This window comes from Callorhinchus milii, unplaced genomic scaffold, assembly GCF_018977255.1.
Source record: "Callorhinchus milii isolate IMCB2004 unplaced genomic scaffold, IMCB_Cmil_1.0 Scaffold5, whole genome shotgun sequence".
Taxonomy (NCBI): Eukaryota; Metazoa; Chordata; class Chondrichthyes; order Chimaeriformes; family Callorhinchidae; genus Callorhinchus; species Callorhinchus milii.
The window spans coordinates 24,605,930-24,623,372 of NW_024704746.1; the positions used below are offsets into that span (position 1 = coordinate 24,605,930).

Consider the following 17,443-nt stretch of genomic DNA (forward strand, 5'->3'; position numbering starts at 1 on the left):
CCTTTGGTCCCCTTCCTCCCCCTCCCTCTGGCTCGGCCCCAGGATCCGTTACTGTGAAGCACTCTGCGACACCGTCCAGCATGGAGGGCGCTATATTAAATCCAAGTTGTTGATGTTAACCTCAGCTTTGCCATCACTCACAACCCGCAGGTTGGGTTGTCGTCATGAATTGTACGTAACGTGTTGCTGGTCCGGAGTGAAATGGATGACCGGTCACTAAGGTTTGCAAAACAATACCCGGACGGGCGGGAGTGCATTCATTTAAAGTTGCCCAAGTGTTGGCAAAGAAGCCCACGGCCCAATTGGCTGTGAAACCACCCAAGTCTGGGCACACGGGGCTGGCGGAACCCACCCCACCAACCGCGTGCGGATTATTGGACACAATGTGGAATTCCGCGGCTACAAAGCGGTTAATTGCCCTCCGATGACGTCACTTCCGGGCGCCGCCTCCTTCCCTCTCGTTACATTGTAACCGCGACTCCGACACTCGGCAACAATCCGCTCCCGGTCCCCGGTCCCCGGTATGAAGCCGCCGCTCCTCCGCCTCTCGTTCCTTCTCCTTCTCATCACTTCCCAATCATCTGCCGACGAGAGTCCCGGGAGAGGTGCGTCAGCTCTCTGTTTATATTACACACACACACACACACAGGGACACACACACACACACACACAGGGACACACACACACACACACACACAGCCACTCACACACATACTCTCACACAAACAGGGACACACACACACACAGGGAGACACACACACACACACAGGGACACACACACACACACACACAGGGACACACACACACACACACAGGGACACACACACACACACACAGGGACACACACACACACACACACAGGGACACACACACACACACACAGGGACACACACACACACACACACAGGGACACACACACACACAGGGACACACACACACACACACAGGGACACACACACACACACACAGGGACACACACACACACACACACAGGGACACACACACACACAGGGACACACACACACACACACACACAGGGAGACACACACACACACACACAGGGACACACACACACACACAGGGACACACACACACACACACACAGGGAGAGACACACACACACACACACACAGGGACACACACACACACACACAGGGACACACACACACACACACACACAGGGAGAGACACACACACACACACACACACACAGGGACACACACACACAGGGACACACACACACACACACACAGGGACACACACACACACACACAGGGACACACACACACACACACAGGGAGAGACACACACACACACACACACAGGGACACACACACACACACACAGGGACACACACACACACACACAGGGAGAGACACACACACACACACACAGGGACACACACACACACACACAGGGACACACACACACACACACACACAGGGAGAGACACACACACACACACAGGGAGAGACACACACACACACACACACACACACAGGGACACACAGGGACACACACACACAGGACACACACAGGGACACACACACACACACACACAGGGACACACACACACACACACAGGGACACACACAGGGACACACACACACACACAGGGACACACACACACACACACACAGGGACACACACACACACACAGGACACACACACACACACACAGGACACACACACACACACACACACACACAGGACACACACACACAGGACACACACACACACACACAGGGACACACACACACACACACACACAGGGACACACACACACACACACACAGGGACACACACACACACACACAGGGACACACACACACAGGGACACACACACAGGGACACACACACACACACACAGGGACACACACACAGGGACACACACACACACACACAGGGACACACACACACACACACACAGGGACACACACACACAGGGACACACACACACACACACAGGGACACACACACAGGGACACACACACACACACACACAGGGACACACACACACACACACACACACACACACACACACAACACACAGGGACACACACACACACACACAGGGACACACACACACACACACACACAGGGACACACACACACACACAGGGACACACACACACCACACACACACACAGGGACACACACACACACACACAGGGACACACACACACACACAGGGACACACACACACACACACACACACACAGGGACACACACACACAGGGAGACACACACACACACACACACACACAGGGACACACACACACACAGGGACACACACACACAGGGACACACACACACACACACACAGGGACACACACACACACACACACACACAGGGACACACACACAGGGACACACACACACACACACACACACAGGGAGACACACACACAGGGAGACACACACACACACACAGGGAGACACACACACACAGGGAGACACACACACACACAGGGAGACACACACACACAGGGACACACACACACACACACACAGGGACACACACACACACACACACAGGGACACACACACACACACAGGGACACACACACACAGGGACACACACACACACAGGGACACACACACACAGGGAGACACACACACACACAGGGAGACACACACACACAGGGAGACACACACACACACACAGGGAGACACACACACACACACAGGGAGACACACACACACACACAGGGAGACACACACACACAGGGAGACACACACACACACAGGGAGACACACACACACACAGGGAGACACACACACACACACACAGGGAGACACACACACACACAGGGAGACACACACACACACACACACAGGGAGACACACACACACAGGGAGACACACACACACACAGGGAGACACACACACACACAGGGAGACACACACACACACAGGAGAGACACACACACACACAGGGAGACACACACACACACACAGGGAGAGACACACACACACACAGGGAGACACACACACACACAGGGAGACACACACACACACAGGGAGACACACACACATACACACGGAGACACACACACACACACAGGGAGACACACACACACACAGGGAGACACACACACACACAGGGAGACACACACACACACAGGGAGACACACACACACACACACACAGGGACACACACACAGGGACACACACACACACACACAGGGAGACACACACACACAGGGAGACACACACACACACAGGGAGACACACACACACAGGGACACACACACACACAGGGACACACACACACACAGGGACACACACACACACACACACAGGGACACACACACACACAGAGACACACACACACACACAGGGACACACACACACACACACAGGCACACACACACACACACAGTGACACACACACACAGTGACACACACACACAGTGAGACACACACACACACAGTGAGACACACACACACAGTGAGACACACACACACACACAGTGAGACACACACACACAGCGAGACACACACACACAGTGAGACACACACACACACAGGGAGACACACACACACACAGGGAGACACACACACACACAGGGAGACACACACACACACACACACACAGGGAGACACACACACACACAGGGAGACACACACACACACAGGGAGACACACACACACACAGGGAGACACACACACACACACAGGGAGACACACACACACACACAGGGAGACACACACACACACACAGGGAGACACACACACACAGGGAGACACACACACACAGGGAGACACACACACACACACACGGAGACACCACACACACACACAGGGAGACACACACACACACACAGGGAGACACACACACACACAGGGAGACACACACACACACAGGGAGACACACACACACACACACAAGGAGACACACACACACAGGGAGACACACACACACAGGAGAGACACACACACACAGGAGAGACACACACACACAGGAGAGACACACACACACAGGAGAGACACACACACACACACACACAGGGAGTCACACCCACACACACAGGGAGACACACACACACACAGGGAGACACACACACACAGGGAGACACACACACACAGGGAGAGAGACACACAGGGAGACACCCACACACAGGGAGACAGACACACACACACACACACACAGGGAGACACACACACACAGGGAGAGAGACACACAGGGAGACACCCACACACAGGGAGACACACACCCACACACAGGGAGACACACACACACACACACACACACAGGGAGAGAGAGACACACACACACAGGGAGAGAGAGAGACACACACACAGGGAGACACACACACAGGGACACACACACACAGGGAGACACACACACAGGGAGACACACACACAGGGAGACACACCACAGGGAGACACACACAGGGAGACACACACACAGGGAGAGACACACACACAGGGAGAGACACACACACAGGGAGAGACACACACACAGGGAGAGACACACACACAGGGAGAGACACACACACACAGGGAGACACACACACAGGGAGACACACACACACAAGGAGACACACACACACAGGGAGACACACACACACAGGGAGACACACACACAAAGGGAGACACACACACACACACACAGGGAGACACACACCCACACACTCAGGGAGACACATACCCACACACACAGGGAGACACACACCCACACACACAGGGAGACACACACCACAGGGAGACACACACCCACACACACAGGGAGACACACACACACACAGGGAGACACACACACACACAGGGAGACACACACACACACAGGGAGACACACACACAGAGACACACACACACACACAGGGAGACACACACACACACAGGGAGACACACACACAGGGAGACACACACACAGGGAGACACACACACACACACACACAGGGAGACACACACACACACACACACAGGGAGACACACACACACACAGGAGACACACACACACACAGGGAGACACACACACACACACACACAGGGAGACACACACACACACACAGGGAGACACACACACACACAGGGAGACACACACACACACAGGGAGACACACACACACACACAGGGAGACACACACACACACACAGGGAGACACACACACACACACAGGGAGACACACACACACAGGGAGACACACACACACAGGGAGACACACACACACACACACGGAGACACACACACACACACAGGGAGACACACACACACACACAGGGAGACACACACACACACAGGGAGACACACACACACACAGGGAGACACACACACACACACACAAGGAGACACACACACACAGGGAGACACACACACACAGGGAGACACACACACACAGGGAGACACACACACACAGGGAGACACACACACACAGGGAGACACACACACACACACACACAGGGAGTCACACCCACACACACAGGGAGACACACACACACACAGGGAGACACACACACACAGGGAGAGAGACACACAGGGAGACACCCACACACAGGGAGACAGACACACACACACACACACACAGGGAGACACACACACACAGGGAGAGAGACACACAGGGAGACACCCACACACAGGGAGACACACACCCACACACAGGGAGACACACACACACACACACACACACAGGGAGAGAGAGACACACACACACAGGGAGAGAGAGAGACACACACACAGGGAGACACACACACAGGGACACACACACACAGGGAGACACACACACAGGGAGACACACACACAGGGAGACACACACACAGGGAGACACACACAGGGAGACACACACACAGGGAGAGACACACACACAGGGAGAGACACACACACAGGGAGAGACACACACACAGGGAGAGACACACACACAGGGAGAGACACACACACACAGGGAGACACACACACAGGGAGACACACACACACAGGGAGACACACACACACAGGGAGACACACACACACAGGGAGACACACACACAAAGGGAGACACACACACACACACACAGGGAGACACACACACACACACAGGGAGACACACACACACACAGGGAGACACACACACACACACACAGGGAGACACACACAGGGAGACACACACACACACACAGGGAGACACACACACACACAGGGAGACACACACACACACAGGGAGACACACACACACACAGGGAGACACACACACAGGGACACACACACACACACAGGGAGACACACACACACACAGGGACACACACACACCACAGGGAGACACACACACAGGGAGACACACACACACACACACACAGGGAGACACACACACACACACACACAGGGAGACACACACACACACAGGGAGACACACACACACACAGGGAGACACACACACACAGGGAGACACACACACACAGGGAGACACACACACACACAGGGAGACACACACACACACAGGGAGACACACACACAGGGAGACACACACACACACACACACACACAGGGAGACACACACACACACACACACACAGGGAGACACACACACAGGGAGACACACACACACAGGGAGACACACACACACACACAGGGAGACACACACACACACACAGGGAGACACACACACACACACAGGGAGACACACACACACACACAGGGAGACACACACACACACAGGGAGACACACACACACACACACAGACACACACACACACACACACACACACACAGGGAGACACACACACACACAGGGAGACACACACACAGGGAGACACACACACAGGGAGACACACACACAGGGAGACACACACACACAGGGAGAGACACACACACAGGGAGAGACACACACACAGGGAGAGACACACACACAGGGAGAGACACACACACACAGGGAGACACACACACACACAGGGAGACACACACACACAGGGAGACACACACACACAGGGAGACACACACACACACACACAGGGAGACACACACACACACACAGGGAGACACACACACACACACAGGGAGACACACACAGGGAGACACACACACACACACAGGGAGACACACACACACACAGGGAGACACGCACACACACACACACAGGGAGACACACACACACACAGGGAGACACACACACAGGGACACACACACACACACAGGGACACACACACACACACAGGGAGACACACACACACACAGGGAGACACACACACACACACACACACACAGGGAGACACACACACACACACACAGGGAGACACACACACACACAGGGAGACACACACACAGGGAGACACACACACACACACACAGGGAGACACACACACACACACACACAGGGAGACACACACACACAGGGAGACACACACACACACAGGGAGACACACACACAGGGAGACACACACACACACAGGGAGACACACACACACAGGGAGACACACACACACACAGGGAGACACACACACACACAGGGAGACACACACACACACAGGGAGACACACACACACACACACACACACACAGGGAGACACACACACACAGGGAGAAACACACACACACACACAGGGAGACACACACACACACACAGGGAGACACACACACACACACAGGGAGACACACACACACAGGGAGACACACACACACACACAGGGAGACACACACACACACACAGGGAGACACACACACACAGGGAGACACACACACACACAGGGAGACACACACACACACAGGGAGACACACACACAGGGAGACACACACACAGGGAGACACACACACACACAGGGAGACACACACACACACACAGGGAGACACACACAGGGAGACACACACACACACACAGGGAGACACACACACACAGGGAGACACACACACACAGGGAGACACACACACACACACACACACAGGGAGTCACACCCACACACACAGGGAGACACACACACACCCAGGGAAACACACACACAAAGGGAGAGAGACACACAGGGAGACACCCACACACAGGGAGACACACACACACACACACACAGGGAGACACACACACACAGGGAGAGAGACACACAGGGAGACACACACCCACACACAGGGAGAGACACACACACACACACACAGGGAGAGAGACACACACACACAGGGAGAGAGAGAGACACACACACAGGGAGACACACACACAGGGAGACACACACACAGGGAGACACACACACAGGGAGACACACACACAGGGAGACACACACACAGGGAGACACACACACACAGGGAGAGACACACACACAGGGAGAGACACACACACAGGGAGAGACACACACACAGGGAGAGACACACACACACACAGGGAGAGAGACACACACACACACAGGGAGACACACACACACACACACAGGGAGAGACACACACACACACACACAGGGAGAGACACACACAGGGAGAGACACACACACACAGGGAGAGACACACACACACAGGGAGAGAGACACACACACACAGGGAGAGAGAGAGAGACACACACACACAGGGAGAGACACACACACACACACACAGGGAGAGACACACACACACACACACAGGGAGAGACACACACAGGGAGAGACACACACACACAGGGAGAGACACACACATACAGGGAGAGACACACACACACACAGGGAGAGAGAGAGAGACACACACACACAGGGAGAGACACACACACACAGAGAGAGACACACACACACACAGGGAGAGAGAGAGAGACACACACACACAGGGAGACACACACACACACACACACACACAGGGCTGAGGAAACATATGTTAGACGCACATATTACAGACTGGTCTCCAGACTGAGGGGGTGGGGAGGGGGCACCGCCGCCTGTGCTCTTCGGCATTTTCGACGAGTTTCGTTGTAAATGTTTGTGTTGAATTGACCTCTCGGTGGTGATGCGGTGAGTGTGGATTGATGTTGTTAACCGCAGTTCAGAGTGATTGGGGTATAGTATGATTGTGGGGTATATATCTGCATATCCGTAACGGGCAAACAAACACTTTCACATTCGCTCCATTTTGTCTCGATACTTCCTATCCCCAACAGAGCCACAGAAAGCAGATAGAAGGAGCACAAGATTTGGGGTGACTAATAATGTCAGAGTAGCCCTTTAGGGTCGGATACTGTCCCATAGACTGAGTATTGTTCATTGTATCCGGGGAAGAGGAGTTCCTCTGTAGATTGCAATGTTCATTAATGTATATGAGTTAGAAAGATGAAAAACTAACTTCAGAGAGTGCTTTTATGTTGTTGAGTTTAAAGCAAACAGTCTCTCTGAATACAAGAGAACGACAGGCAACGATAAAGGTCCTTATAGCTTCACATCAAAGGATCTTTTGTGCTTGATTTGGAGATCAAACTGTAAAGAAAATGGCAAAATAATGTGAGTTCCATCTCCTCAGGGAAATCAACTAACATTTCAGCAGCCCTAGATTTTATGAATGTAATCTTCCAAAATATATCTCCCCCTGGGTCTGGTGCTGTCATTTAACATAAGAATTATGTAGAATATACAGTTGAAACAGGCCATTCAGGCACTATACAAAATATTATGTCTCTACTCCTAATTTCCCAATGCAATTCCCATAGCAATGTCCACAAACTGTCATGGCAAAGTCCTGAAGATGGGCGAATATCTTCATCCGTATGGTAAACCTTCAGGATTATGTTATTGGAGGAGCCATTAAATGTGTGATTGGATGTGTGTTTGTAGGGAGGAGGGAGGGAGGGATGGAGAGAGAGGTGATCCATGAAAGAGGGACAGGTTACTTAATGATCTCTTCATTTTATCCCTTTCTTGTTTTTCTTATAATTTGACCCACTGCTACAGCTGGGATTTCTCCTGTCAGTTGACATACTAACACTATATTTTTATTCAGGATTTGGAGACCACATTCACTGGAGAACCCTGGAGGATGGTAAAAAAGAAGCTGAAGCTAGGTATATCTTTACTGTTTCTCAGATGAATGGTGCTATAAATAAAAATAGTTGTTATTAATAACAATAATATAATAATCCTGGCATTTGATCTGGCACCTTATCACATTATCAAAACATCCCAAAATGCTTGACAGGATTTTACTGTGAACTCTGTATCTGCTTTACTATGGATTTGCAGCAGCCAGTTTGCACACAGCAAATGCCCCAACACGTCTTGTTGAAGAGATCTTGTTGTTTACTTCCCCAGAACTCGCTCAGATTTGTTTTAAGGTAGTGGGACTGATTGTCCTGCAGTGTATGTTGATCAGTTAGTGGAGCCAGCCGGAGTGCTTGCTGCACATATGATTTTTCAGCACATCAGTGGGTTTTATTCTGTCATTTTACCACAAGGCGTCAGTGTTTTCCTTCTCCGAAGGGGTCAAATAGTTTACGTGTGCTCAGCACTGTGTGTTTTGTCTCGAGGCGCCATTCCCTGACTCTGAGGCTGGTGAACCTGTTCCCATTCTTCTCAGTGCTGCACTGTCACAGGCTGCTGGGAGCTGTGTAGGAGCTGCATGACTGATACACTACCATTCAGATTCCTGTTGGGAAGCCATTCCAACTCCTGACTTTCTTGACTGCACTGGCTCCTTTTGTATTTTTATAAGCACCACGTATCGTAATAACGAGGTGCAGCCAGGAACTATTCTAAGAACAATAGCTGTCTTGTGAAATTGATTCTGGTGGTTGCACATAGGACAGAGCGAGGGAGAGAGAAGCTGCTGTGCTGAACCAGATTTCTCATTGTCCATTCATTGTTCTTGTAATCCCTGTTTCGCCTTCATTTTGGATGAGGATTGTGCGCGTGTGAGATAGTAGCAGGTGATACAGTTCCATTGACAAGAGGAGCGAGTAGTGAAACATTCTGGGTGACCTTTTTGGATAGTTGCCAAATGTCAAGGTGAAGCTGGAAGATCTCAGGCCCAGGATTGTGGGACATTCAGAACTCTGCAGCTCGTGTACTGTCCCGCACCAGGCTTCGCGACCACATCACTCCCACCCTCACCCTCGCCCTCACCCTCGCTCGCCTCCACTGGCTCCCCATCCCCCAGAGGATCGAATTCAAGATCCTCATCCTCACCTACAAGGCCATTCATGGCCTCGCTCCCTCCTACCTCTCCAACCTACTATCCCCCTACCTTCCTGCCCATACCCTCTGTTCCTCTGGCTCCGGTCTGCTCCACACCCCCCGCCCCCAACCGCCCTACCATTAGTGGCCGGGCCTTCAGCCTCTCAGCCCCTAGGCTCTGGAACTCCATCCCCAGTGCCTTCGCCGCTTCCTCCCTTTCCTCCTTCAAGGCCGGTCTCAAGACCTTTCTCTTTGACCGAGCCTTCAGCTCCCCTCTCGACTCTCTACCCCCTCCTCACTCCTTCCCTCCCCTCACCATTTCCCCCTTCCTCGCTCCCTCCCTTCCCTCACCCTGACCATTTTCCCCCAATGCTCAGGTCCTGACCCAACTGTCCAGCGCCTTGGGATGTCCTCCCAACGTGAAAGGCGCTCTATAAATGGAATCTTGTTGTTGTTGACTGTTTGTGGGCACAGGCACGATGGGCCGAATGGCCTCCTTCTGTGCTGTAAGATTCTATAAAATCATGATACTTCTGCAAATCTTTGGAGTTTCTTTGCCCATTGTTGTTGAGCTTGTTTTACGTAACCCAGCAATGTTTAAAACCTCCGCTCAATATACAGGTAGAAATTCAGTGATTGCTCTTCACAAGTGGTTCAGAGCAAGTATGTGTTGATCTATAGATTCTTTTTGTTCCTTTTAGTGGCCTTCCATTGATGTTGATCATACACAAAAGCTGGTGTGGAGCTTGTAAAGGTGAGCTATAATTTCTGTATTGCCCTCAGTTCCTACTTTACATTTTGTGTAAGAGAGATGGAGGCAGGACATGTGTCTGCCTCTCCGTCATGGATTGTATGTGTTTATGTGTGATGGATACATCTATCTTACACGCTGCATATGAAAAATATTTTCACCTCTTTTTTTTCTGTCAGCACTGAAACCAAATTTTGCTGCCTCCAAAGAGATCTCAGAATTGGCCCATAACTTTGTCATGGTTAATGTTGAGGTAAGAATATCTTTCGGTCACCCATTTCTAAGCCATGTGTACCTGTTACATTGTCCAAGCAGATGATTCAACAAGCAGTCTCTGAACAGCAATTGGGAGTAGGAACCATTCTTAGAACCAGTTTCCTACCAGATCTAGATATTCTGCGGCCAATGTTAGTACACGTTCTTACAAGAATAGTGAATATGGTCAGAAGCCATTACATATACATGTAAAGCATTTTCAGTTTAATGTGTGTACTGATGTTGCAGCCCTGATGTATTGTGCTAATTAATGTTCTATAGGATGAAGATGAGCCCAAAGATTCCATATTCAGCCCCGACGGAGGCTACATACCTAGAATCCTCTTCTTGGGTAAGACCACAATTTATTTTACAGTTACAGACCTGCCGAGTCCTTTCCCTGTCCATGGGAACCTTTCTCTCTTTATGTGAAGTCACAGGACTTCTCCAAACCAGTCATGTCAGGATGGCCAAAGGGCCAACTTCAGCTAAGTAGATCTCTCTTATAGTCTCAGGCTTCTTGTTATTTTCTCCCTCTGTCCCCTCCACACTCTTTCTATGTACGGTAAACTTTGGATAAACTCCTCACTTCCAAGGGAATAGAGTTCAGTGACTATTTATCCTGAGTGGTGAGTCAGGGGTAGGTCTTCCTTGGCCCCAGGGGGTGCTGTGACTGGTGTGGGCGCTCAGCAGAGGCCTCCGTGCTGCGGCTTCTCCCTTATCCTGTCCCAGAGGCCTGTGGTCTATTGGAGGCCATGTTGTGTCACAGTAGGACAGGAGGCCAATGAGTGACCCTTCAGTAGACCAGAGGCCTCTGCAATGTGCCCAACCTCTGCCGAGTGCCTGCATTAGTCACTCAGAGGTTAGGGCACAAGGTCTCTGTGATACAAGATGCCATCTTATAGAGCGAGTTATCTGATCCATTTTACAGTGATTACTTACAAGAATTTCTAGAATGTGACCAGTTATGTGATAAAAAAAGTCCCTGATCAACTTTTAGCTCAGGAAGTGGCCAGGACACTGACGGCTTAGCTCGGCAACTCTAAGTGATGGTGACAAGTTAACCAGGGTCGGGTTGTCAGGAGTTTTACTGTATTTGCAAAATGAATATTTATTGAAAAATAAATCCTTTAATCCACGGCAGAACTCTGGCAATATTACTTACCCAAAGTTTTTCTTTTTGACATAGAATTGATCCACAAAAAAATAGTTGCCTGTTCCTAAACCAAGTAGCAGATTTTCATTCGGGCAAATATTGACCATGAGGCTTTCTGGCTTCTCAATACTGTGTACTTGAGATTTATTGACCAATTTTCATTGCATGAGGTGAACTAGGGTATACTCTTATTCAGAGTAAAATGTAGGTAAAGAAAGTGTAAAACAAAGGGAAGAATTGCCGATCAAACCATTTGTTATTAATGTCTATTTTGACTGGATACGTTACAGATGCCCACGGCAAGGTTCATCCAGAGATCATCAATGAGAAGGGAAACCCCAATTACAAATATTTCTACAGTTCTGCTGATCAAGGTGGGCATTCATTCAGCACTCAATTCTTTCTCTACCAAATGCGAGGATTATTAATTCATATAAAGAACATTTTTAAAAATTAATGATTTGGTCACTCAATCCATGGCTGTGTGTGGGACGCTACTGTGCACAATTGGCTGCCGCGCTTCATCCCCAAAATATAGTCAATTCTCTTTACAGTATATTCTGTGAAGCGCTTTGAGATGTCTCAGCAGCATGATAAGGCGCTGTATATCAAATGCAAGGATTATTGTTCACTCCTCTCTTTACAGTTTTTGCCTTTATTCTGATTCTTTTGTAAGTTTACTATTAACTTCTGCCTTATTTCTAACTTCTATATTGTACATTTTCTGGAACTTAGTTTTTTGTAAGAAGGGACCCTATAGAGGTGTTTGATTATGAAAGGATTTGATAATCTCAAAATTGCCACTTGCCTTAAAGAACAGGACAATTTCAGTTGTACAGTGCTAGTTACTAGTGTGATGTTCCCACTTGTTAGTGAGTCCCTAAACGAACAGGGAATAAATAGAAGATAGCCAGAAGCCAATTGACATAAGGTGGTGAGAATGTGACTGAAGCTTTAGGTGAAGTAAACAGTGTTGACGTTTTCAAGAGGGAATGTGATGCACACATAAGGGAGGAAGGAATAGAGGTGTGTGGGACAGAGATTGAGCAGAGCGGAGGGTCATATGGTGTATAAATGTTGGCACAGACTAGTTTAGCTGAATGATCTGTTTCCTTGTACTGTATCATTCTATGTAATTCGTCCACTCCCCTTCCTCGGCAAAACACAATCCATTTACATGCACGTGTGAGAATGTCACCAGGTCTGTTAGTAACTAGCACTGTACAACTGGATTTATCACGTTCTTTAAGGCAAGTGGCAATTTTGAGATTATAATTTGGGGATGAGAGAAGGGAAGAGAACTTTGCTATTATTGGAACAATACTGCGACGTCACACTCTCCAACCGCTTGACAAATTGCCAGTGGAGAAACAAAGAAAGGTTAGAGTGCTTCCGTGTGTTTGGGGAATGTGTTAGGAAGCTCTTGCTGTATTTATCACCACCAACATTTTTATGCGATTGTGTTTTCTTCTCATCTGAAACCATCCAGCATTCTTTTCCTTCACTGAGATGAATAATCCTTGCATCTGACCCAAATCTACGGAAACCCCTCCCGCTCGCTTGCCCATTGTTTCCTCTCCTGTCCATGTGTGAGCCTCGACTGAGAGTTCAGCAGGTTATTCAACTGTGTGTGGGGGTAGCAAGCCCGATCCTGGCCTTGCAGTGTTCGTGTGTACACATGCTAGCTGCTGTCTCTGCGTAGCAATTCTTAACCCAACTGTCATTAGTTTTGTTGGATTGGTCGACAAAAGGGCAAAGGAATACAATAAAAACTAACAATTGTTTTCAGTGTGCCCTGCACTCTAATACTTGAGCATGTTAGGTGTTGGATGTGTTCTCACTGAGTCTCTGTTTATTGTGTGTGTGTGTGCGCAGTGTTGGTCGCCATGACAGAGGCGCAGAATAAGCTGACGGGCGATGTATCCAGAAAGGAACGTGTCTCTGATGAGCTGTAATGGTGGTCAGTGCCCGTGCCCTGCCTGACAATAATAACCTTCAACACACAGCCACTTGTGAACTTCAGCAGATTTTTTTTTAAGTTTTTAAATAATTCTATACCTTTCAATAAACTCTACCTGGTGAGGCCTGTTTAAAGCTCACTATTACAGTGTCGTCAACCAGTGTTTTTAATAAATCCTATTTGGTTGTAGAATTACATGATTACTAACAAGGCAAAGTGACTCGCTTGTCAACCTTTTAATTTACTCGGCTGAAAAGTGTGACCCAAATCCCTGGTGCCAACAACAAACATTCAGAGAGGGTCATATAGTTAGTTGTGTGGTTCTGAATAGTATAAAGTGCTGAGTTGGGAGAAAGTCTTAAAAGTCTTTATAGAAACAAATTGGTGCTGGAACGTAAGAGTACTACTGTACATTACATCTGATGATTCACTTCCATGGTATTAGGGTATCAGTCTGGCTCAGTCGGTAGCACTGTCTCTGTCAGAAGGCTGTGGGTTCAAGCCCCATGTTGGGTCTAAGCTGCCACTCTAATGCAGTGCCTTGGGGATGCACTATGGTGGATGAAAACCATATTCTAGCCTTGACAACAGAGTGAGAAGGGAAACATCCCAAAACATCTACAAATTGTAAAACTGTCTGTTACTGGGTGTGGGAGTAGTTTTATTTTACACAACATGAAGTGTCCTGTGAAAATTAATGTGGAGAATTGGTCTACTGCTGTCCTATCACTATTGTATTTTTGATACATCTTTTGGGATGAAAACCATTAAATAAATGAAAGAAATGTTTGCTGTCTCTGTGTAATACAACAACTTACACTTACATTGTGCTCCTCATGCAGGGTAGCGCACAGAGCCTTTGGCGAGGGAGCCCTGTTCGAATGCTGGTTCAGTTGCAATGGGATTGAGGTGTAGACTCTGACATTTACTTAACAAAACATGCAGAACGCTCGCCTCAAACACTTCAAAACTCTAGCCAGCTTCTCGCATTTTTTTAAAAAAGTTGACTGGAGGTCATTAGATCAACAACAACTTGCATTGATATGACCTGCCTCATGTGGGGTAACAACCTCGAGGTCAACCCTGTAAGTGGTGTCGGTGTTGGTGACCTGATGAGGTTTAACTTGGTTAACTTTTAACGATGTGCCAGTTGGCACTGTCGCTCCTGCTTCACAGGGTTGTGGGGTCGAGCCCCACTGGGGTGAGCAGTGCTGTCCTGTATTGTCAGAATCCCATCTTTCCATTGAGATGTTCAAGCCGAGGTTCCATGTGACTGTTATTTATGCGGCGCTAAAGTTGGAAGCCTCCTCGACAAACAGGAAGGGTGTTTCTCCCATTGTCCTGACCCACAATCCAGCAGATTCATTGCTTATTCACCCGATGGAACTTGTTGAATGCAAAATAGCCCATAAATCCCGTCACTACTGGTCAGTAACTACTGTAAAGCTCCTGGAGATGTTTTGAGGTGATTGAACAATAAAATAGCGAGCTCTCATAATGTAAGTTTATTCTAAACTTGAAAAAAAGCTAAACATTCATCTGTTTTTAATTGTAAAAAACATACTAATGATATAATAATCCTTGCACTTGATATTGCACCTTACCATGTTGCGATATCTCAAAGCGCTTCACACAATATATTGTATATAGAATATATATTTTAAAAATGTGGTTACTCAATCCAGGACTGTTTGTGGGACACTGCTGTGTGCAATCAGCTGCTGCGTTCCACCCACAAAAACGCTTGACAGTATATTCGGTGAAACCACTTTGTGGTGTCTCAAAGACGTGATAAGGCGCTATAAAAAAAAGGGAAGGATTATCATTACAATATAAGTGACATTATGTAAAAAGCACTTTTAATTCCCATTATAATTTGTTTCTGGGAGAGGTGGGGGTCCAAATAAGTGTTTGATTGGCTCAACTTGCAAATCACACCCCCACACACACCCACCCACACACATACACATACACACCCCCCCACACACACACACACCCACATACACACCCACACATACACACACCCACACACATACACACACCCACACACATACACACACACCCCCACACACCCACACACACACACACCCCCACACACACACACACCCCCCCACACACACACACACCCACCCACCCACACACACACACCCACACATACACATACACACCCACCCACACACCCACACACATACACCCACCCCCACACACACACACATACACACCCACACACCCACCCACCCAACCACACACACACACCCACATACACACCCACACCCCCACACCCCCACATGTCGCTCGGGGGCAGA

General features: G+C 49.3%; 1 protein-coding gene across 1 annotated transcript; it reads left to right on the top strand.

Moving 5' to 3' along the window:
- Positions 1-446: 446 nt before the first annotated feature.
- On the top strand, positions 447-15,922 carry txndc12 (thioredoxin domain containing 12 (endoplasmic reticulum)). Its single transcript, XM_042335177.1, has 7 exons — positions 447-605; positions 9,847-9,907; positions 11,717-11,769; positions 11,946-12,019; positions 12,304-12,373; positions 13,468-13,551; positions 15,053-15,922. The coding sequence occupies exons 1-7, from the start codon at positions 524-526 to the stop codon at positions 15,130-15,132; spliced, it is 504 nt and encodes a 167-aa protein (XP_042191111.1). The 5' UTR covers positions 447-523; the 3' UTR covers positions 15,133-15,922.
- Positions 15,923-17,443: the final 1,521 nt, after the last annotated feature.